The 24,476-nt window shown below is 42.8% G+C and overlaps 1 protein-coding gene across 3 annotated transcripts in view; it reads left to right on the top strand.

Annotated features, from left to right (window-relative positions):
- Positions 1 to 24,476, top strand: part of LOC124603882 (G-protein coupled receptor Mth2-like) — a 643,834-nt gene that overhangs the window by 216,329 nt on the left and 403,029 nt on the right. The window contains exon 1 of one of the 3 annotated variants that reach the window (XM_047136436.1): positions 1,339 to 2,164. The exons of the other annotated variants lie outside the window; for them this stretch is intronic. Within the exon in view, the coding sequence (XP_046992392.1) occupies positions 1,402 to 2,164 (763 nt within the window). The 5' untranslated portion in view covers positions 1,339 to 1,401. Of the gene's footprint in view, positions 1 to 1,338; positions 2,165 to 24,476 lie in introns of those variants that run through there. 3 annotated transcript variants of the gene reach the window in all.

Genomic DNA, 24,476 nt, shown 5'->3' on the forward strand with positions numbered 1-24,476 from the left:
ATGAGATTGTGTCAAAATTGCAAAGCAATCTGTCAAAAACTTTCGGAGATACACGGTTGTGAGTGAATGAACATTTACATTTTTAATTATATACATTTATCACAATCCACTTTATTGATGACAACAGTGGACTGTTACATATAAAATTACATGCACGTAAAATTTCATGACAATCTGTTTAATGTTATTTGCCTAAATTTTTTTCTATTCTGACCACTGAATTTAATTTAAGGGGGCTATATGGAATGTAGTCGAATTAAATCGGGTGATGGGGAGGGTATTAGATTAGGAAATGAGACACTTAAAGTAGTAAATGCGTTTTGCTATTTGGGGAGCAAAGTAACTGATGATAGTCAAAGTAGAGAGTATATAAAATGTAGACTGGCAATGGCAAGGAAAGCGTTTCTAAAGAAGAGAAATTTGTTAACATCGAGTATAGATTTAAGTGTCAAGAAGTCGTTTCTGAAAGTATTTGTATGGAGTGTTGGTATGTATAGAAGTGAAACGTGGACGATAAATAGTTTGGACAAGAAGAGAATAGAAGCTTTCGAAATGTGGTGCTACAGAAGAATGCTGAAGATTAGATGGGCAGATCACATAACTAATGAGGAGGTATTGAATAGAATTAGAGAGAAGAGAAATTTGTGGCACACCTTGACTAGAAGAAGGGATCGGTTGGTAGGACATGTTCTGAGGCATCAAGGGATCACCAATTTAATATTGGAGGGCAGCGTGGAGGGTAAAAATCGTTGAGGGGGACCAAGAGATGAGTACACTAAGCAGATTCAGAAGGATGTTGGTTGCAGTAGGTACTGGGAGATGAGGAAGCTTGCACAGGATAGAGTAGCACGGAGAGCTGCATCAAACCAGTCTCTGGACTGAAGACCACAACAACAACAACAACATAAATTACTATTTTGTCTTCGCTTACCTTTAACTATCGCTCACACTTAAATGGCTACGTAAACGCTACTCCACATATACTGCAAAAGGTGTAGAACTGATTGCTCATGACAGTTTTCGGAAAATATGTTCAGGACTACTTCACAAGATTAGTGACCTGCGCCACCCACCGTAATGTGGCTTGCGTTCACACAGTTAGTTGTAGATCGTCACTGGCGAGACATTGGCCTGTAACAGACGGCGGATCAGGTGGGTTCGCGCCGACTGCTGTGTGAAGGACCGGTTCTGGCAACTCGGCGGCCCTGAAAGAAGGCAGCCGCATCGGCGAGCTTCCTGTTCGCGAGAGCCGAGTCGTGGCACCGGCTGTGGCACCAGGGACCACTCACGTGACCTTCAGCAACACGCCCGCGCTTACCGCTCGGTGCCGGGCCGCGGAGACGCACATCCGCCCGCTCCCAGGCAGCACAGCACCAGCCGCCTTCGCAAGTTCCGGCAGAGATGCGCCACCTGCTGTCTGTTGCGGTCGCTCTAGCCTCCCTGTGTTCCTGCAGAGCGGGCGGTTCACCTCTGAAATGCGCGGAACTTCCAGTTCGCGACACTGCGTGTTCCAGTCCACCGGTGGTGGTCCTCCACCCCAGCGGCAGTCCAGACGGCGACGCGCAGGGGCGGTACTTCTGGTACGACGTGGGCGACAACAGCACTCTCTGTGCCTGCCCGCGCACTCAGATCGCCAAGTGCTGCCCGCGCGGCTACGCCCTCGAGGACAACGCGTGCGCAAAATCGAGTTTAGAATTTCGGCCGGTGATAACGGGCGCAGGCGGCAACGTCTCGCTGAACGACTACGACGAGGTGAGCATGACAAAGTGCGCGAACATCGTACCGGTAAACAGCTCGGACTACGTAGGGGTGACCGCGGACGGCCAGCTACGTACGAGGATGCTGGGAGCGTACGTGGTGGAGCCGCGGCGCTTCTGCCTGGAAAACAGCCTCGACGGTGGCGCCCACCAGGTGGCGCTCGTGTGCTGGGACGGCCGCGAACCGGGGCTCAAGCCCAAGTTCATCATATTTTCTTCGATAATGCTGGCGTCGACGCCGTTCATCCTGGTGACGGCGTTGGTGCACGTGGTGCTGCCGCCGCTGCGGAACCTGCACGGCTACATCGTCTGCTGCTACTCGCTCAGCCTACTACTCGCCTACGTGTCCCTCGGCTCGACGCAGATAGCCAGCAGGTTCATGAATGACACCGAATGCGTAACTCTCGGTACGTACAGCCGATCTGCTATGCTTTTTTTATTTATTGGCTTTTCGAATGTCCCGTAGAGCCATCCAAACACAAGAAATGTTATATCAAAATTGATTTTGACAATTCGCGTTGGACATTATATTAAATTACTGAATTTTCTCATTTTAAGAAGACTGAAGGAGCTATCTGTTTTACTTGCTAATAACATTCAACAGCCAAATATTTAAAAAAAAACCGGTTTCGACAGATTTTGCTGACATCTTCAGGTCTTCAGAAATCTTTGTTATGAAACGTGTCCATATTACGTTAGAGCTCACGCCAAGTTGTCATGTGCATAAAAATCAATTTATTATATAAAATTCTCATAACTAAAATATTTAAAAACGTAAAGCGATACATACAGGGGCATTAAACATTTCAGTTATGCAGACCTTTTGTAATGTGCTGATTTTTATGCACACGACAACTTGGCGCGCGGTCCAGTTTAAAATGAACACGTTTCGTAACAAAAAAGAAATTTAAGACTTGAAGATGTCAGCAAAATCTGTCGAAACCGGTTGCTTTAAATAAAGAAATGTTTAAGTCATCTTGGCTGTTGATAGTTGCCAATTATATTCTGGGACGATGTTACATATGATTAACAAATGACTGATTCGACATAAAACAAGATTTACAATCAGAGTATACGAAAACCAGTAAAAAAAACGAAAATAAAACACAGGATACACAGTGGTGGTATACCATAAAATTCGTACCCATAACACAATAAGAAATAAGAAATCGCCATTGGTACACGTCTGGGATATTCCAGTTTACTCGACTACATACAAGCAATGATTTCTACTGTCAAGTGTAGTCGTTCCCCACCTGGAGGTAATTGCCTCACCGAGCGTGAAATTAAATTTTCTGAGGAATTAAAAGGAAAAGGGCTCGTTAATAGAATTTTCGTGTCGGTGCTTGATAGAACAAACAACAAATAAAATTAGAAATAATTTACCAATAGTAGCACAATATTGCTGATTGGATCAAGAAGAGACCTTCGCGTTTTTACAAGAGCACCGTTACGTGACAACTGAATGTGGCAACCACAGATAAAAGGACCGTGCGTCATACTCCATGGAGGTATAATAAGGAAAGCTGTCATGAAGTCACAAACTTGAACCCGATGTCCGCCAAGTTAATTACCCTAAACATTAGTTTCCGATGGAAGTTTTTTGATAAAAAATGGCAGCTTTCGTCACTTATGGAGATGCTACTCATTCTGATTATGGTCTAAAATGTAAAGGAAGCACATTTCATTCATAAGTAGACTCATTAAAGCAAAATTTTCTTTTGAACAGCGTAGGTAGGCGTAAAAGAATGCATTTTTGTTTTTACTGTATATTTAAAACAAAATATTATGTCAATTACGCTTGCAACACCTAGTTTAACATATTGATAACATTGTGGATAAGTTTCACTGCCATCCAATTATTAACAGAGGTGTAATAAAAGTTTTCCTAAAAAATTATGTTAGTTGCTCTTACCTCATGTTGTGGGTTAAGACTACGTAGGCATGGGGCAAGAGTATGCAGTTTGTACTTTTACCCCCAACTGAAGAAGATACAAAGGATTACAAGTAAATACACGGAGAACAAATTACGAGCTCTTTATTTTTCGGCGAGTTGAAAAAAGTAAATGTCCTAAAGATAGACCTAAGAGTAAGGCTAGAAAACTGGTTGTCAAGAACAATGCAGTGCTACAGTACTGGCTGTTCTTCCTCAAATGAAAATTCTTTTGTAAAACGGCCGAGTGCACACTACCTTTGCCAGTTTCCAGACGTTTGCTTGAGGCAGCCTGATAATTTTGCATGCTTGTCTTATTTGAGCTCCTATTTTCAAAAACGTCAAGAGCTAATAGTAGAGTGCCTCTGTTAACCGCTTCTAGTTGATGTTCTCGGTCGGTTTCTTTAAATGTATAAAGCCGCTATGCTAGATGTGGTCACATACGAATTGCGTTTGAGATGTAGGTATGTTTGAAAAAACCTCTATCTAACGAAAGAAAAACTACAGGAATGGAAATTAATGTAAGTTTTCCAAGGGGACTACTGAGGCTTATAAAATAAATAGAAACCAAGAAAAAACGCATGAATACCCTAGAAGGGACTACACAAGCAAAAGTACAGATTGTTAGCAAATATTTTCTTGATGGGATAAATGCACGCTCTGTGAAATTCTACCCCAGTAGACCTGCATACTTTTACTGCATTCTGCTATTTTCGAATTCGGCAGTCTACAGATAACACATGCAACTAAAGTCATGGAGATCAAGAAGGAAATTGGAAGCTTATAGCCTTCAGTTCCACTACTGAGTATAGGTAGGTTTTAAATAGATTTGGGTTCACCTAGCACGCAATCAAAACTATAAAAAGTTTACATCGAAAACGTACAAAAGTGACTTACTGTAAGGGGCCGACTGCCACGAGACTCCAGAACAGCTGACGAGATTATGACGTACGCGCTGCCTGGTGGGAGAATACTGAACCTCTGCTTTAGATACCTGAAAACTTGATGTGTACTCTTGCACCCCTGGGCACTTTTTACCTTCATCTACTCTACACGAATTTTCGTTACGCTGTTTTCTTTAGGTGTAGTAGTTTTATTTCTATAATTTGACTTTAGACTTTCTATCATTCGACCTCGAAAAGCGCTCTGAATGAACGCTGTGAGAAGGAAAGATTGGAAACCGAACACACATGGCAAAATATGTTCTCGGCACTTTCGAGAAGAATACGTAGACAGAACATCAGTTTCGTCAGTCCGTATTAAGGGCAATGTACTCTTTTCACATCAAAATATTTCTCTTATTAGTTTTCGAAACTTGTAACAAACAGAAAACTACATTTACTAGCCAAAATATGTGGCATTATTGGATCAAATATGTGTTTACGACCTGAACATCTGAAAAGCCTTCCTAACCCTGTAAAGCACTGTAACATTCTCTGTTTAAAACACGAGGTGTGACCACTCCATAGAAGTTAAGAACAAGAAGCGATCGCAAACAGTGGTCTGCTAATTTTTTGGCGCGTCTAACACGGAGTCGCTTTCAAAGCAAGTTGCAGCGTAAGTCTGTAGTGCCGTCTCCTCTCATTATAAGTCATGACTTACGTGGTGTAGGAATAGCTGTAGTTCAGCGGGACAGGGGGGAAATTATGGTTCTAGCATTAGGCTTTGACCAGTGACGTTGCGAACATGTGACAAACGATGTGAACAACATAGCGACTATAAGGTCATACGACTGGTGATATTTTGAAACATAAACAACACAGACCGTTCTAATTACGAGAATTCATTATATCGCGAAAGAATATTTAGAACTACAACTACTACATTTCTTGGAAATAAACTGTATCTAGCACCGTAAGAATGTGCTCTACAGCTAATGGGCATCAGGACAGAGATTAAGGACTAAAAAATTATTCACGTAAATATATCTTGGCTAGTATCGGAAAATGCCCTGTAGCCGTATTAAAACAAGTGGAGAGAGCGACACGCAGGTACAAATGTAATTATCTTTGTGTTAGTAGTACATCGAAACGTTTACCCCACTAGAACTTTAACGATATTTTGGAAAGAATATGAAACCAGTGACGTAAACAAGTCCCACAAATAAATTGGTGTCTGTGATTAACAGCGCTAATTTTAAAAAAATATTCATCGTAAAAAAAAGGAAAAAAGACTGATAAAGCCTGCCACGGATCTACGACATTTCCGAACAGGAGCAGAAACTTGATAGTGCCCCCCCCCCACCCCTCCCCTACCGCCAACTCGAGCGTTTCAGTCAGGACGTCAAATTTTTTTAAAAAAAATCGATTTTTAAAAAATATGTTCATTTTGTAGCGCACATCTTTCTGAAGAATTTGATTTACGAAACACACTGTCAAGGAAATTAAGTCATGTTATTTGGTCTTAAGTGTGCCAAAATGCAGTGCCACACCTCTTCACACGGCATTCTTCTATCGCGCTCACTGTATATTTTGTTTTCGAAGTCATCAGACCTACATTCAGGACAGTGGAAGTTCATATGTCTTGAGGTGCTTCCTGCTCCTAGTCGACCGGTTTGACGGTCATCCACCGTTCGGGTTTATTCGGCTCAGCTCGTATAGCCCGGTCCGCTTTTGTCTGCGGGAAAGTTTTTTATTTCTAGATGTGACGGGGATTCCCCCCGGCACAGACATCACGTACATTACGCAAGCATTCGAAAATCAATTTATGATTTGTTCAGAAATCAACTTAGAATGTGTTCAAAAATGTTCAAAAACGATAGCCCACCAATGGCCCAACATGCGCTGGATGCTAGGCGCTTTGTTTAAATATTATACTTTTCTCCGAAACAGAAGTGATAGTATTTTGTTTCTCGTGAACAGCAGAGATTACAAATATAATTTCTCTAAAAACTAACGAAAATTTGGCAACAAATAGCCCTATAAAGATCTCCAATTCAAAACACGCAGTCAGGAGTGACGTAACGACACCCACCAACATTACGTCAATGGTGACAGCGGATGGATTAGTATAGTATTTTTATTATTTTTTTACTGGCTTCCTACAAAGATCTGATTAACATCCCCAGTAAAATACGCTTTATGTGTTGATTGATATCAAAACGCATTCTAATGAAGGCATAAAATCGTAGGACTAATTTATGTGGCCATGTAATTAGGAGACCAGTGCTAGACAAATTCGGTAATGAGGGAATGCGCATTCAGTCAGTCCACTGAATTAACACACTATTTAAGCAATGTTCACCTGCAGGTAAGATTCTTATATATGACAGTCTGGGTCATTTTCATATGACTGTTCAGTTTACCATACCATTGGGGTGAATTTACGGTAGCCATAACGTTTATAAGACGTGGTGACTAATAACGTGCCATCAATATTTTTGTAACCTTAAGGATGTGAAAAAGCGAAATGGCGCGGTGGTTAGATGCGCATCCGGAAGAACGATTGTTAAAATCCTACCTCTACATCTACTCCGCAATCCAACATACGGTGCGTGGCGGAGGGTACCTCGTACCACAACAAGCATCTTCTCTCCCTGTTCCACTCCCAAACAGAACGAGGGAAAAATGACTGCCTATATGCCTCTGTATGAGCCCTAATCTCTCTTATCTTATCTTTGTGGTCTTTCCGGGAAATATAAGTTGGCGGCAGTATAATTGTACTGCAGTCAGCCTCAAATGCTGATTCTCTAAATTTCCTCAGAAGCGATTCACGAAATGAACGCCTCCTTTCCTCCAGAGACTCCCACCTGAGTTCCTGAAGCATTTCTGTAACATTCGCGTGATGATCAAACCTACCAGTAACAAACCTAGCAGCCCGGCTATCCCAGATTTAGGTTTTCATGACTTCCCAAGGTCAGTCCAGGTTTAAGAATACTTTCCCACTCACCATAGCTCACATATAACCGAATATAAAAAGGTCCTAAAAATTAGGAGCTACAGTTGTCTCATTAAAACTTTCTTAGCTTAACAAAATACCTACAAAAATGTGTTTTATTTGTTTAAATATTATTTATCTTAAAATTAGGTGTGTTCAAGAATAACAACAAAAATTTTCAGCCTGAAATTTTGTTAGGTGCTAACCTTTTTTGTTGTACTGACTGCTATTTGACTCAATCGAAGGTAATGGCTTCACAAGGTTTGGAACCATCTGGTCTAGATACTGGTTTGTTGGGTACGTGTCATAACTCCCAACACTCACAGCCCCAGGAATTTCCAGAGTTGTTTTACAATTTGAAATTGATAAGGCTGATAAATTTCTTTGAAAAAGCAGGAAATTGCGGCCTCATGTCTCTTGCCAAGCGTTCATATTTGTAACGATTCCATGAAAAATTTCAAAAAGATGCAAGGGGAAGCTGATCTATTGCGAAGTTGTTCGTTGGCGGTTAAGTGATCGACATCTCTCGTTTCGCTGAAATGAATCAAGCATTTTGCAGTATAAAACATTTTCATTAAAAGATATGAAGTGAAACTAAGGACGTTCGGAGGAACCCTCCTTTAATACTCGAGAGCACGTTCACGTAGCGTCTTATAAACCAATTTCCGGTATATTTTGCACCAGAAATACTCTGCTAAGGATATTTAAAACACCGCTGGAATGGTGACCAGAACAAAACTACTTGCTGCCTATCACTTAAAATGGCCTCAATGGGACGCTAATCATGGCTGTATTAACAACTGTCATCTTGCCCAAGTTCTTTCCGCGCAGCTTCCTTATTGGAGTCTACTGCAGTATCTCAGCTGCTTGTCATAATCTGCAGATTCTTATGCTAATGCACAATCTCCTCACTCAAAGATTTCTAGATATCTTTATCAGGAGTATCTTTGGACTGCTTCATTCTACATGGGGAAATATTTGAGAAATGAGATAGTGGACCCAAGCAGAATTTCGTGAGGGCCAATGTGTGCTGGTGATACTGGAATTTCTCTGCCACCTCCTGTTACGCTGTTACAGTATGCGAACGACGTATACTTCTTTTCAACGGCCACATCTATCCACGATATCTACCATAGTCAAGATCATGCTGCCACGGTATTTGCCTTTTGGTCGATACTGAATGAGTAGACCTAATGTTAGCTCGCAATTGCCAATTATAGCTCTTTTCACAAACGTGTACGTCTCATGGCTCTTCGGTTGACTAGGAAGACCATGCAGTTCATTTCCCGCGACTGAATCAACCACATATGCCTCCGTACTTGAAGCAAGCAATAAACATTCTCTGTGTGATTGCCCATATTTGATAGAGCACACGTCTACATCTACATCTATAACAACACGACATCTCTTCAATTCACAGTAAAGTGCTTGGCGTAGGATCACTTCTTTCAGACTATTTCTCTAGCGTTCTGCTCTAAAGTAGCGTTTGGGAAAACGAAGACTTTTCTTTCCTCTGAGCTCTGATATTTCTTATTTTATTACGATGATCATTTCTCTCTATATAAGTAGGATTCAACAAAATATTTTCGTGTTCGGAGGAGAAAGTTGGACACTCTCTTCCGTGCTTCGCGATAACACAAAACTAGATGCCCTAGGGACATGCCCCTCCTCCCGCCCCCCTCCCCTCTCCCGTATTAAAGAGAGTGAGAAATGCCTATCTAGATCTCTCCCCAAGGAACTACGTTAATTAAACTTTGCGCAACAGAGTTAATAAATACTAATTTTCGGGCCAGCAATGGATCAATGGATGCGGGTAATCACATAATTTCCTCAATTACGGACTGAATGATTAGCTATGAAATAAAATTTAAAGTTACGTTAAATTCCTGAGTTTGTTGCCACAATCTGATTTAGTTAAAAAGATTGCCAAGTAATTCAGTGAAAGTTACTCCAGTTCCAATGATAATAATAATAATAAGCATAAAACAAAAGAAAATTGAAGCGACTTACACAATGACGGGAAAAAAATCGCAACACCAAATATAATTCATGTTGTCGTTGTTGTGGTCTTCAGTCCAGAGACTGATTTGATGCAGCTCTCCATGCTACTCTATCCTGTGCAAGTTTCTTCATCTCACAGTACCTACTGAAACCTACATCCTTCTGATGTGCTTAGTGTACTCATCTCTTAGTCTCCTTCTACGATTTTTACCCTCCACGCTGCCCTCCAATACTAAATAGGTGATCCCTTGATGCCTCAGAACGTGTCCTACCAACCGATCCCTTCTTCTAGTCAAGTTGTGCCACAAACTTCTCCCCAAACCTGTTCAATAACTCCTCATTAGTTATGTGATCTACTCATCTAATCTTCAGCATTCTTCTGTAGCACCACATTTCGAAAGCTTCTATTCTCTTCTTGTCCAAACTATTTAACGTCCATTTTTCACTTCCATACATGGCTACACTCCATACAAATACTTTGAGAAAAGACTTCCTGACACTTAAATCTATACTCGATGTTAACAAATTTCTCTTCTTCAGAAATGCTTTCCTTGCCATTGCCAGTCTACATTTTATATCCTCTCTACTTCGACCATCATCAGTTATTTTGCTCCCCAAATAGCAAAACTCCTTTACTACTTTAATTGTCTCATTTCCTAATCTAATTCCCTCAGCATCACCCGACTTAATTCGACTACATTCCATTATCCTCGTTTTGCTTTTTTATATGTTCATCTTATACCCTCCTTTCAAGACACTATCCATTCCGTTCAACTGCTCTTCCAAGTCCTTTGCTGTCTCTGACAGAATTACAAAGTCATCGGCAAACTTCAAAGTTTTTATTTCTACTCCATGGATTTTAATACCTACTCCGAATTTTTCTTTTGTTTCCTTCACTGCTTGCTCAACATACAGATTGAATAACATCGGGGAAAGTCTACAACCCTGTCTCACTCCCTTGCCAACCACTGCTTCCCTTTCATGTCCCTCGACTCTTACAACTGCCATCTGGTTTCTGTACAAATTGTAAATAGCATTTCACTCCCTGTATTTTACCCCTGCCACCTTCAGAATTTGAAAGAGAGTATTCCACTCAACATTGTCAAAAGCTTTCTCTAAGTCTACAAATGCTAGAAACGTAGGTTTGCCTTTCCTTAATCTAGCGTCTAAGATAAGTCGTAGGGTCAGTATCGCCTCACGTGTTCCAATATTTCTACGGAATCCAAACTGATTTTTCGCGAGGTTGGCTTCTACTATTTTTTCCATTCGTCTGTAAAGAATTCGCGTTAGTATCTTGCAGCTGTGGCTTATTAAACTGACTGTTCGGTAATTTTCACATCTGTCAACACCTGATTTCTTTGGGATTGGAATTATTATATTCTTCTTGAAGTGTGAGGGTATTTCGCCTGTCTCATACATCTTGCTCACCAGATGGTGGAGTTTTGTCAGGACTGGCTTTCCCAAGGCTGTCAGTAGTTGTAATGGAATGTTGTCTACTCCCGGGGCCTTGTTTCGACTCAGATCTTTCAGTGCTCTGTCAAACTCTTCACGCAGTATCGTATCTCCCATTTCATCTTCATCTACATCCTCTTCCATTTCCATAATATTGTCCTCAAGTACATCGCCCTTGTATAGACCCTCTATATACTCCTTCCATCTTTCTGCTTTTCCTTCTTTACTTAGAACTGGGTATCCATCTGAGCTTTCTATATTCATACAAGTGGTTCTCTTTTCTCCAAAGGTCTCTTTAATTTTCCTGTAGGCAGTACCTATCTTACCCCTAGTGAAATAAGCCTCTACATCCTTACATTTGTCCTCTAGCCATCCCTGACTTAGCCATTTTGCACTTCCTGTCGATCTCATTTTTGAGACGTTTTTATTCCTTTTTGCCTGCTTCATTTACTGCATTTTTATATTTTCTCCATTCATCAATTAAATTCAATATTTCTTCTGTTACCTAAAGAGTTCTACTAGCCCTCGTCTTTTTTCCTACTTGATCCTCTGCTTCCTTCACTACTTCATCCCTCAAATCTACCCATTCTTCTTCTACTGTATTTCATTCCCCCATTCCTGTCAATTGTTCCCTTATGCTCTCCCTGAAACTCTGTACAACCTCTGGTTTGGTCAGTTTATCCAGGTCCCATCTTCTTAAATTCCCACCTTTTTGCAGTTTCTTTAGTTTTAATCTACAGTTCATAACCAATAGATTCTGGTCAGAGTCCACATCTGCCCCTGGAAATGTCTTACAATTTAAAACCTGGTTCCTAAATCTCTGTCTTACCATTATATAATCTATCTGAAACCTGCCAGTATCTCCAGGCTTCTTCCATGTATACAGCCTTCTTTTATGATTCTTGAACCAAGTGTTAGCTATGATTAAGTTGTGCTCTGTGCAAAATTCTACCAGGCGGCTTCCTCTTTCATTTCTTAGCCCCAATCCATTTTCACCTACTACGTTTCTTTCTTTCCCTTTTCCTACTACCGAATTCCAGTCACCCATGACTATTAAATTTTCGTTTCCCTTCACTATCTGAATAATTTCTTTGATTTCATCATACATTTCTTCAATTTCTTCGTCATCTGCAGAGCTAGTTGGCATACAAACTTGTACTACTGTAGTAGGTGTGGGATTCGTGTCTATCTTGGCCACAATAATGCGTTCACTATGCTGATTGCAATAGCTTACCCGCACTCCTATTTTTTTATTCGTTATTAAACCTACTCCTGGATTACCCCTATTTTATTTTGTATTTATAACCCTGTATTCACCTGACCAAAAGTCTTGTTCCTCCTGCCACCGAACTTCACTAATTCCCACGATATCTAACTTTAACCTATCCATTTCTCTTTTTAAATTTTCTAACCTACCTGCCCGATTAAGGGATCTGACATTCCACGTTCCTATCTGTAGAACGCCAGTTTTCTTTCTCCTGATAACGACGTCCTCTTGAGTAGTCCCCGCCCGGAGATCCGAATGGGGGACTATTTTACCTCCGGAATATTTTACCCAAGAGGACGCCATCATCATTTAACCATACAGTAAAACAGCATGCCCTCGCGAAAAATTACGGCCGTAGTTTCCCCTTGCTTTCAGCCGTTTGCAGTACCAGCACAGCAAGGCCGTTTTGGTTAGCACAGCAAGGCCGTTTTGGTTAGCGTTACAAGGCCAGGTCAGTCAATCATCCAGACTGTTGCCCCTGCAACTACTGAAAAGGCTGCTGCCCCTCTTCAGGAAACACGCGTTTGTCTGGCCTCTCAACAGATACCTCTCCGTTGTGGTTGCACCTACGGTACGGCCATCTGTATCGTTGAGGCACGCAAGCCTCCCCACCAACGGCAAGGTCCATGGTTCTTCGGAGGGAGGGGGTTCTTGAGTAACCACGTCCAATATCAGAGGTAACTGATGCTCTCGACCGTTACACCGTAATTAAAGCAAACCTGATTTGCCTGCCCTTAGTGGCACTACTAACGCCACTCTTATGTGACTGGCACGAAATTTTAATATACGTCATCTTTCAGATGTAGAAACACGTCTGCCAACTTTCGTTTACGTCGCACGACTCCTTCTTGGTGCTGCTACTTTTTTTCCCGTGAGTGTAGTTGGAAAAGTTCAGGAAGGGAAGCAGGTGATGCTAAGTTCAGCTCTAACATATTAAATTATTAACTGACTCAAATCCGTGACACGACAACAGCAGTTGCATGCATCCTCGAAAAATGTGTAAAGTTGTTGTGGTACTGTGCCATCCCCAGTGGCCAGATAGAACCTAACCGTGAAACTGATGAGGTTGATTAAATTCATCGCGACCTACGGCGCCGGGCTGCCCACAAATCTGACCATCGCTGGAGTGTGAGTGCGCTGGCTGTTCGTTGTGCTGACGGCTCGCTAAGCGCGGCTGTGCGCCAGCCGCTGCTGCATCGTCGAGATATCTGCTGGGCCAAGTTTCCTGTGTCTGCAGCGTCCTTAACCGGAGATTGTTCCAGCTGATTTCGAAACCGGAAGTGTCTCTACCCAGTGTAAGATGCGAAGTGACTCTGTTGCATACAGAGGCCGAAGTGTCCTATCTACAAGCAGAGCCTGAAGCCGCTCTACTCATGGCAGAATCCGAAGTGAAGCTAAATGCGTCTAACGCGTCAGTTCTGCCATCAGACCATACTTCACTTTGTCGATCTGCAGTAGATTCGTACTGACAACACCTAACCTCATCATCCGTCATGATTGTTTCCGGGAAAGAACTGTCAGCGATTTTCATTTCAAAAATGTTCAAATGTGTGTGAAATCTTATGCGACTTAACTGCTAAGGTCATCAGTCTCTAGGCTTACACACTACTTAACCTAAACTATCCTAAGGACAAACACACACACCCATGCTCGAGGGAGGACTCGAACCTCTGCCGGGACCAGCCGCACAGTCCATGACTGCAGCGCCTAGACCGCTCGGCTAATCCAGCGCGGCGATTTTCATTTCAAGTAAGTCGGGACAGTCATCCCAGGGTCGTTGTTTTTGGTCCCACACACTTTTGTCTTCTTCAAAACACTCTGGAGAATGTCTTGAACACTTGAGTTAGAGATGTTGCTCCATTGCGCTATGTGACACAACAACGTTGACACGCTATGGTCGAAACTGTTTGGAAAGTGCTAATGTCAATAGTGGATTCCGTGTTCTCGTTGCAGCTCAGTGGTCTGGTTGTCCGCCCCCGGTAGCGGAGTGGTTGCAGCTTGTGGTCTTGCGGTAGCGTTCTCGCTTCCCGTGCACGGGGTCCCGGGTTCGATTCGCGGTGGGGTCAAGGATTTAGCCGGCACGGTAGCTCAGCGTGTTCGTCCAGAGAGATCAACCACCTAACTTGAACAGGATGTCTTGCATTTCATCCCCATCGACGCGCAAGTCGCCGAAGTGGCGTCAAATCGAAGGACTTGCACCAGGCGAGCGGTCTACCCGACGGGAGGCCCTCGTCACACGCCACTATTATTATTATTATTATTATTATAATTAGTGGTCTGGATTTCTGTGTGTATACACCGACTGATCCAAAATTCCGCAGGGAGAGTATACTGGGTGTGCATTTCTCTGCAAATGCTCATGAAGTAAGAAAACTGCATAAATAAATAAACTGAGGAAGACAGACAGAGCTGATTTGTGGCATCATTGCTGCCGGAGGTGGATATACATAGAATCTGGCTGTTGATAGTATTTGTTTAGTATGTGTGCGCTCTTTAAACCTCAACATTTTATCCATCGATCTGAAAATGCATAAGGACTAAACCAATGCGAAATGCTGTCCAATATGACAAACTGTTGGAGCGAGTGCCATGTTTCTAACGAAAATATTACTATAATTAGAGAAGTCATCTGTAGGTGTTCATGATAGACCGAAACCGGTAATCCAATTGGAATAAAGTTTGTTAAAAGTACTTACGGCTAGTTGTTTTAGTGACCACGGAGTTCAAAAAGATCGAGCCCAGATAAAATTACGTGGTTAGTAAATATTTATAATTATAGACTGGCAATGGCAAGGAAAGCGTTTCTGTAGAAGAAAAATTTGTTAACATCGAGTATTGATTTAAGTGTCAGGAAGTCGTTTCTTAAAGTATTTGTATGGAGTGTAGCCATGTATGGAAGTGAAACATGGACGATAAATAGTTTAGACAAGAAGAGAATAGAAACTTTCGAAATGTAGTGCTACAGAAGAATGCTGAAGATTAGATGGGTAGATCACATAACTAATGAGGAGGTATTGAATAGAATTGAGGAAAAGAGGAGTTTGTGGCACAACTTTACTAGAAGAAGGGATCGGTTGGTAGGACATGTTCTGAGGCATCAAGGGATCACCAATTTAGTACTGGAGGGCAGCGTGGAGGGTAAAAATCGTAGAGGGAGACCAAGAGATGAATACACTAAGCAGATTCAGAAGGATGTAGGCTGCAGAAGGTACTGGGAGATGATGAAGCTTGCACAGGATAGAGTAGCATGGAGAGCTGCATCAAACCAGTCTCAGGACTGAAGAAATGTTCAGATGTGTGTGAAATCTTATGGGACTTAACTACTGAGGTCATCAGTCCCTAAGCTTACACACTACTTAATCTAAATTATCCTAAGGACAAACACACACATCCATGCCCGAGGGAGGACTCGAACCTCCGCCGGGACCAGCCGCACAGTCCGTGACTGCAACGCCTCAGACCGCTCGGCTAATCCTGCGCGGCAGGACTGAAGACCACAACAACAACAACATACCATGGATGTGAATAAAAACTAACACAACCCACATACGTTGCACGGACATATATGAATATTGAGTAGAGTTTTTATATGCGGTTTTATACGTTACCAATCTACTTGTAGTAATTACGCACGACAATATACTGGTTTTTACGACCTGGTAACGCTTGTGATGAAATGGTAAATGTATATCTGAGACAGGTTTCTTCTTTTGGGCACTAAGTGCTTCGTGGGTATGGGTAGTCTTCACTTTAAGCACAGTCACCGCTTTCACGTTTGTTGTTGTTGTTGTTTTTCTGATAGTGGTGGGGTCTTCGCAAGAGTGGTTTGGAGCAGCTCTCCATGACATTCAATCCTATGCAAGCCTCTTCATCAACAGTCTAGCTATCACTTTCAAAGTTACTCGTAATATTACTGCATCTTCTGCTCTTATGATGTTTGATTTATGGGAAATTCAAATGGCGCAGCTCCCTAAATTATGGTACAGTAGAGCATATTAGAAACTGATGTGATTACGTAGGCTTTCCCGGCGTAATAAGTCTTGAAAGTCTCTTCGGGTTTGCTGCCGGATCCTAAAATCAAACCGAGCGAGGTGGCGCAGTGGTTAGACACTGGACTCGCATTCGGGAGGACGACTGTTCAATCCCGCGTCCGGCCATCCTGATTTAGGTTTTCCGTGATTTCCCTAAATCGCTCCAGGCAAATGCCGGGATGGTTCCTTTCAAAGGGCACGTCCGACTTCCTTCCCCGTCCTTCCCTAATCCGATGAGACCGATGACCTCGCTGTCTGGTCTCCTTCCCCCAAAAACCACCACCACCACCTAAAATCAACTTGACTCGATATTTCGGCGATCCAACTGGTCGCCATCTTCAGGAAAACGCTGCTTCTGCTGATGAGTCCCGCTGAGAACTGAGACCAGGTTGCAAATCGACGTCCTATATAGATCACCGTTCAGTACACGGCGCATGCACCGCCCATCACGGTTTCTGCCTTCCAAGACAGGGAGGTGGTGCCGCCCTTAGTGTCTATAAAGAGGCGATTGAAATTAGGATGGCTGATAATTTAATCAACAGAGACAATGGGTTTCCTCTTAGCAAGACGTGGAATCTTGTATTATCTCGTATCAAAACTGAACGTTCTTCGGTGCGGCCTTGATTGCGATATATCGTTGCCAGCAGTGTTTCACTAAGGGCGGCGCCACCTCCCTGTCTTGGAAGGCAGAAACCGTGATGGGCGGCTCATGCGCCGTGTACTGAATGGTGGCCTATATAGGACGTCGATTTGCAACCTGGCGTCAGTTCTCTGCGGGACTCATCAGCAGAAGCAGCATTTTCCTGAAGATGGCGACCAGTTGGATCGCCGAAATATCGAGTCAAGTTGATTTTAGGATACGGCAGCAAACCCGAAGAGACTTTCAAGACATATTAGAAACTGTGTTTGAGTCGTAAAACGTATGCGGTATGCGAGATCGCTGTATAACATTTCAGCTGCCGTACCTGGCAATAATACGTGACTTTATGTTCCGGGTATCCAACCTCCCCACCACAGGACTTCCCCCCGCCCCAGAGTGGTGACGGCACGAAATGCGCGAGATAAGGCAGTGTCCGGTTAAGAAAGACCGCGGCTACCATTGAAGCGTTTCATTCGTAACTGCTTCACTTGCCGGGGAAGAACAACACACGCGGCGGCCTGTACCACACTCCGCCAATCCCTCTAAAAAATGGCTCTAGACACTTTGGGACTTCACATCTGAGGTCATGAGTCCTCTAGACTTAGACCTATTTAAACCTAACTAACCTAAGGGAATCACTCACATCCATGCCTGAGGCAGGATTCGAACCTGCGACCGTAGCAGCAGCGCGGTTCCGGACTGAAGCGCCTAGAACCGCTCGGCCACAACGGCCGCCAATCCCTCTGCCAGTATATAATTTCCAGTTCTTGATTTAGGGGTTCTTGTCTACGTGTGTTTCAGTCAAGCTATTGGCACTGTCAAGCTCCGTACTATTCACTCAGTCTTCTAACGAGTGGTCTAGTGAGCCACGTACGTTCCGAACAGCAGGCACAGTGCTGCCATCGACTACCCTGATAATCGTAGCACCACCCTTCTTTGTCCCCGTATCACAACAGTCCTGCCGAGACAGAGCTGGTGTGCTCACGTACCGGTTGCAAAGCAAACAGTCAAATCGAGTAGTGCATAGTACGTAGTTTGTTTGCGTCGCGTACCGTAGCACTCGAAATTCGATGACGCCGTTATGTGCCGATTTAAACATTATCTTCACCTACCCTACTGCTAGTTGCATGTGCACTCAACAAAAAACAAAACTTTGGCCCTTATGCAAACAGTTATTCAGCTTGGCATTGATTGATAGAGTCGTTGGATGTCCAATCGAGGGATCTCATGCCAAATTTAAAAAAAAGTAATCATTTGTTTGTCACACATGTACATGACATCTATCGATTTCCTTCCCATTCGGATAATTCCTTCATGGTGCGTCGATTTTTTTTTTCGTGTATTTAACGTTAAGTATGTGAGTGAGAAAAGTTCTGAAATTATGTGTAAAGTATGTTGCAAGCCGCTAAATGCTCTAATTCTCAGACACTGGGGTTTTGTGCACGCTGAGCACTATGGGACTTAACTTCTGAGTCATCAGTCCCCTAGAACTTAGAACTACTTAAACCTAAGGACATCACACCCATCCATGCCCAAGGCAGGATTCGAACCTGCGACCGTAGCGGTCTCGCGGTTCCAGTCTGTAGCGCCTAGAACCGCTCGGCCACCTCGGCCGGCTGCTGAGTTGTGTCAAGACATATACACAGTTTCTTAACTGCAATATTTGTCTTCCTGTGTTAAACCTTTTAATAACATATACCACATAATGAGTAAATTCTGTCTGCATTTTGAATTCGACCAATGATTATATGAATTATTTTTAAGGTGAGTGGATGAGAAGTGGCTATAATTTTTGTGGACTTTCCCAAATGGAGTCCTGTAGCCATGAAGGTATACTTGAACTCATGAGTGGAACAAATCTCTTTGGCAGCCAGACTTAACGTCATGAAAAGACAGCGTCACAAAGGCAAGTCTTCATGCTATCACCGCCAACAGAACAGCGATGATAAATGCCTGCCCGGCTAAAAGCAAGTGACATTATCTCCACATAACATTGACTCTGGTTGTCAGAGAAGTTTATTCTACCCATGTATTACCTCTGGGCATATGTTCAAGTATAAAACTCCCTGTGGCAAAGACTGCAAAAATTACAGCCACTGCAGCATCCTACACACTAAAAACAAAATTTTAGTTGCCCCTGGAATAAGTTAGACAGACAGCGTGCAATTGCGACTGGGTGCCATGAGCCATGTTATCTGTTTAGCAACGTAGATACACCTCCATGCCGCACGCCATATGCTGCAATACCGACCGTTAGTATAGACTGACCAGCTTCATTCTTAGATGACTGAAACATTGCTTTACACATTCTTTATTTGGATTTTGCAACTCAAAACACTCCGTTCCGAATCCAGTTGAAAGATTATGGTTTCATCGCATCTAATGTCTGCATGTTCCACACACCTAAAGCAGTGCAACCCAAAGGGTGCTGCAGGGGCACCTTGGAAGGTTCAAATGGTTCAAATGGCTCTGAGCACTATGGGACTTAACTTCTGAGGTCATCAGTCCCCTAGAACTTAGAACTACTTAAACCTAACTAACCTAAGGACATCACACACATCCATGCCCGAGGCAGCATTCGAACCTGCGACCGTAGCGGTCGCGCGGTTCCAGACTGAAGCGCCTAGAACCGCTCGGCCACTTCAGCCGGCTCTGCGTCAGTAGATCTGCTATAGTGTGCGACACACGTTACTAGAAATTGGTTTTAACATATGCTGAAAGGTAGCAAAACTGCGACCAGTCACTTTTTTATGATAATTTATTTTGTCTTTACTAATTTCATGGCGGTTTGTTCATCGTCTAACGCAGGGAGAAAGTATGAATCTAATCGCATGTCATTTCCCTGCGTTTCCGCTAGAAATATTTGTTGTCTGCCCACACAGATTTTGATTCTAAGAGCCTCCCTAGAAAAGGCCTGGCCTTTGAGATAGCCTTGCAAGTTTTCATTAGGGAATGTTTTACAAATTTCAAGAAACATTTAACCGACTTTGTGTCGTTGCCAGAAAACAGCACCAGGAGGTTGTCTTTCTGTCCCCCATAAAATATATTTACAATATATACAAGATTGCCAGTGATTACATTAAACTACTTTTCAATATTTACAAATCTTCCAATAACTGTGACGTTTTCCTCGTCATTGTAACTTCTATCCGTAGGCTACACAAGTCAGACATGCTTTTAAGTTCCCATTAGTTTGGGGTTTCTTTTAGAGTCTTTGCAATCGTTTCTTCACTCTTGACTGCTGACCTTTTTCTTCTTTTCCCAGCAAAGTTTCAAATTAGTCCGTCAAACTGGTGGTCGTGGCATTCTGCGTCTTCTCGAAGATTTTTCACTAATTAGTAAATATTCGGATGAACTTTTGATGTATTTATTCTTCGGTTGCATTCTTCCGAGACATCATTAGTGCGATGGCGCCTTCCAGTGTAATTCCACATCTCTCTTGGCCAGTGGCCCAAAAAATACTCAAAAACTTCCTGAAGCTTTTGGTTTTCAGGCGTGCTCTCCTGAATACGCAGCCAACCATCGGCCAACATGGAGAAGATGTGCTACAGCAGAACACATCCTTACGTGACAGCGCATTTCTTCGTTTCCCTTGCGGGCAGGAACGAGGCAACACTAAACTTGTTTTCACAAACATTGAATAAAATTATAACTGCAATCCGTAATCCAGCACCAGGAAACAACCTGTTAGCTGCATGGACGGTGATAGTTTCGAAGTCCATAATCACAGATGGTGGATTCCATCCAGGCACGTTAGTTTTAAAAGCTTGAAATAAACGTTCATACGTTTCTTGTTTTTTATTTGACAGAAAATCGTCAACAACTGGAATAGTATTCGTTTCCTCCCAAGAACTATTAAGGTCGGCGAGGAGTACAAACAACTGTCCAGACTGCTTGCTCGAACTCTTGAACATTCGATTCACAAAGAATGATTCGCAGTTTCATAAACACGCTTTTCCCTTTTCGCTGTATTCCGTCGTTCGGACCCCTGTTATCATCTGCAAGTAAAAAAAAAAAAAAAAAAAAAAAAAAAAAAAAAAAAAAAAAAAAAAAAAAATTGCTACCATCGTTCATCAGTAAATTATTTTCTGTAAGAATATTCTCCAGAATCGGTGAGGTCTTGGGCAGTTCCCATATATTTTCGCCTAATGCGATGTAACGATCGTTTCGTACTTCTCTGTGATGGTAACGATGTTAACTTCGATTGATGAGCTGCCCTACTTCTTCAACGTAAACTGATGACACTGTAGCGTCTGTTTCTTTTGCTCGCTTCTTTGGGCTGACAAAATGTTTCACACTTTATTTGCTACGTCATCTGGAATACAAAACTGCGTTATTTCTCGTGGATAATCTTCCTCTGCATTTATTCTTTTTAAGTTTTACACAATGGCAGTAAGTTACTTCTTGTTTGTTTGTATAGTCCACCACATACTGATGTCTGTTGTAAATCACTGAAGGCTTCCCTTTGGTGGTCTTCGTGAACTCCATTATCTCAGCACTAAAACACTGAACACTACTTGCCTGTCAGAGGTCAACTGCAGTACTGAACTAGGAGAGACAGATGCGTACACTACGAACTGATACGAGGACAGGCAACTTTGTGCAGAAATGGGTTTTGGCCTCCCCTAGAATACGTCGCAGGTAGCGGCGGACAGGCCAGTGTATTCCAAATATGGAACATCCAGTCCACCACGTACATTGTCCTGGGCTCCGTGCAAAAGTCAGCACATTCCCTCTGTACAAGTATCACTCCGAGCAAGTGTGACAAACTCCTTTGACAGCACGCCACATCCGCGTTGCGGTTGCGATAAATGCAATGGTCCAACTCTCGCTGACTACATAGCCCACATCCTCGCCGCTTCACGTAAATGTCGTAACTCCTCTTTCCCGAAAGGAGAATGCCGCTTGTGTTTCCCCGGAGGACTCAAAGTACTTTGTTAAATTCCACTGTCGATTTTGAATCATGTGTTTAACATTGACCGAAGAGAAACACAACGTGTTGTATATCTCTGATCTTGTCATACCTGTTTTTTTATGTTTCCCAGTATAAATCTACGAAGTCTACTGAACAGGCTATACTCACGTCAAAAGACAGTTTATTGGTATATGGGTTTGACATTGCACCAGTGTGAGGGCAATCTGAAAGTTATAGCCGGCCGCGGTGGCCGTGCGGTTCTAGGCGCTCCAGTCCGGAGCCGCGCTGCTGCTGCGGTCGCAGGTTCGAATCCTGCCTCGGGCATGGGTGTGTGTGACGTCCTTAGGTTAGTTAGGTTTAAGTAGTTCTAAGTTCTAGGGGACTGATGACCACAGCAGTTGAGTCCCATAGTGCTCAGAGCCATTGAAAGTTATATTACTCTTGAAGAACCAAGTTTGCCCAGCTCGCTAGCAGATCTTTTTACTACTATGAGCGGTTTCAGCAGAAGTACGCTGTTGTCAGTGGGTCTAACGTCACAAGATCCAATGATGGCAGCGTAAATCTGGCGAAACCGGTCATAGTAATAAAAAGAACAAGTAGCGATCCTGACAAACTTGATCCTTGAAGAATAACACAATTTATTGAGACTAATAAATTAGAAATATTTATCCTTGGAAATGTCAGCACTTTATACTGTAATCCTTTTTCTTGGTCAGTCTTCTGACTGATGTGGTGCAGTCCGCCACTATCCTGCGCAAAGCTCTTCATCTCAGAGCAGCACGTCCAACGTAACTGCCTTTGTTGGGTATATTCGAATCTCTGCCTCCTCTACAGATTTTACATTCTGCAGCTCCCTTTACTACGATGAAACTTATTCCCTAACGTTTTAGCACATATCGGATCATCCTATACCTTCTCTCATCCTATACCTTCTCCTTGTCAGTGTTTCCCATATATTCCTTTCTTCGCCAGTTCTGTTGAGAACATCCTCATTTCTTATCTTATCAGTCAACCTAATTCTCAACGTCCTTCTAAAGCACCATATCTCAAACTCTCACATTCTCTCCTTTTCCGACTTTCCCACAGCCCATGATTCACTTCCATACAATACTGTGCTCCAAAAGTAAATTTTCAGACATTTCTTCATCAAATTAAGACCAATGTTTGACGCTAGAAGACTTCTTTTGGCGAGGCATACTCTTTCTCTCTGTGCTTTTGTGCTACTTATGTCCCTTTTGCTTCGTCCGTCATACGTTGATTTGCTTCCAATGCCCTTAACTTCATCTACTCCGTGGTTACCAGTTTTTAAAGTAAGAATCTCACTAATGTCATTTCTCCTACCCCTCATTCCTTTTGTGTGTTTTCGGTTAATTCATTTAACATTTATGGCAAATTAGTATCAATCAAATTGTAATACTTTGCAGTACGTAGCAAGCTCTTCTGTCTGGAGCGTATTACGAAATTGAGGCGTCTTGATGGTGAGTTATAGCGTCATAATCCACCTGGAGACTGCACGTTCGCTTCCTACCGGCTGAGTGTGGCCGACCTTACAAGGTAGCGAGGGTTTTCCCGGCGCCCGATTGGGCGAAAGGTTTGAGGCAGATACTCCATTGTCATTGCTAGTAGAAGTTAGGTGGCGACGGCCAAAGTGAATGGTTGCGTATGTAATACGAGTAATTGGGTTGTTATAAAACTTGGTTGGCGGCAGTTGCCGAGTGTGGTCGCACATGTAACGTCAGTGTTAAGAAGTTTGCAAACTATGTTACTTATTTCACTGGTAGTGTTAATTATATTACGAGGATGCTTTAGTAAAGATGAGTGCTGGCAGTTATCGAAAGCGGGCGTGTATGTGACGATACAGCCAGTTGCAGTCGCGAGTGTAAAGCTTTATTATTAAATGAGCTGTAGTGTACAGATATCTGTTCACTGCTCAGAACGTTCATGGTAAAATGGTGTTAAGTACTACTGGGTTTGTGTAGCAGCGATTCACACAGAGATAGGATGTGTAATCATTTGGTGTGGAAACGGTGCTGTGCCAAAACTTACTGGACAGTATAAAACAACGCATTTCTCAAATCGTGTTGAAGTGCTCTTTACTGAAAAGTAGATCCTCATTTTCCTATAACCAAAACCAGTGTAGCACCACTTCGTAAACAAAGCCATGACCGAGCGTTATCTTCTGCAGTGAGGGGGTCATCCCTACAAGACGCCAGATGAGAACTACAAACAGTGCGTGGTGACCCTTATGCTGTACATCTTCAGATACAGCTGTCACTGTGTGCAGCCAGATTGCTACTATCAGCCGCTGGCACGCCGCTTTTAAGGCGGATGTGTGCTATTCTACGTCTCTATTTTGTGTTCAGTTGACGTTCCGTTTCATTATGCTCTATAATACTTCCTCGCTTTCACTTAGGATAGTAATAACATTAGCTACACTTATCACTGTTATTCCTTCATCCTGAATTTTAATCCCACTCTTGAACCTCTCTTTTACTTCCGTCATTGATTCCAGAATGTAGACACTGAACAATAGGGGAGAAAGACTGCAACCATACCTCACACCCTTTTAAATCCGAGCACTTCGTTTTTGATGTTCCATTTTTA

Source organism: Schistocerca americana, chromosome 1, assembly GCF_021461395.2.
Source record: "Schistocerca americana isolate TAMUIC-IGC-003095 chromosome 1, iqSchAmer2.1, whole genome shotgun sequence".
NCBI lineage: Eukaryota > Metazoa > Arthropoda > Insecta > Orthoptera > Acrididae > Schistocerca > Schistocerca americana.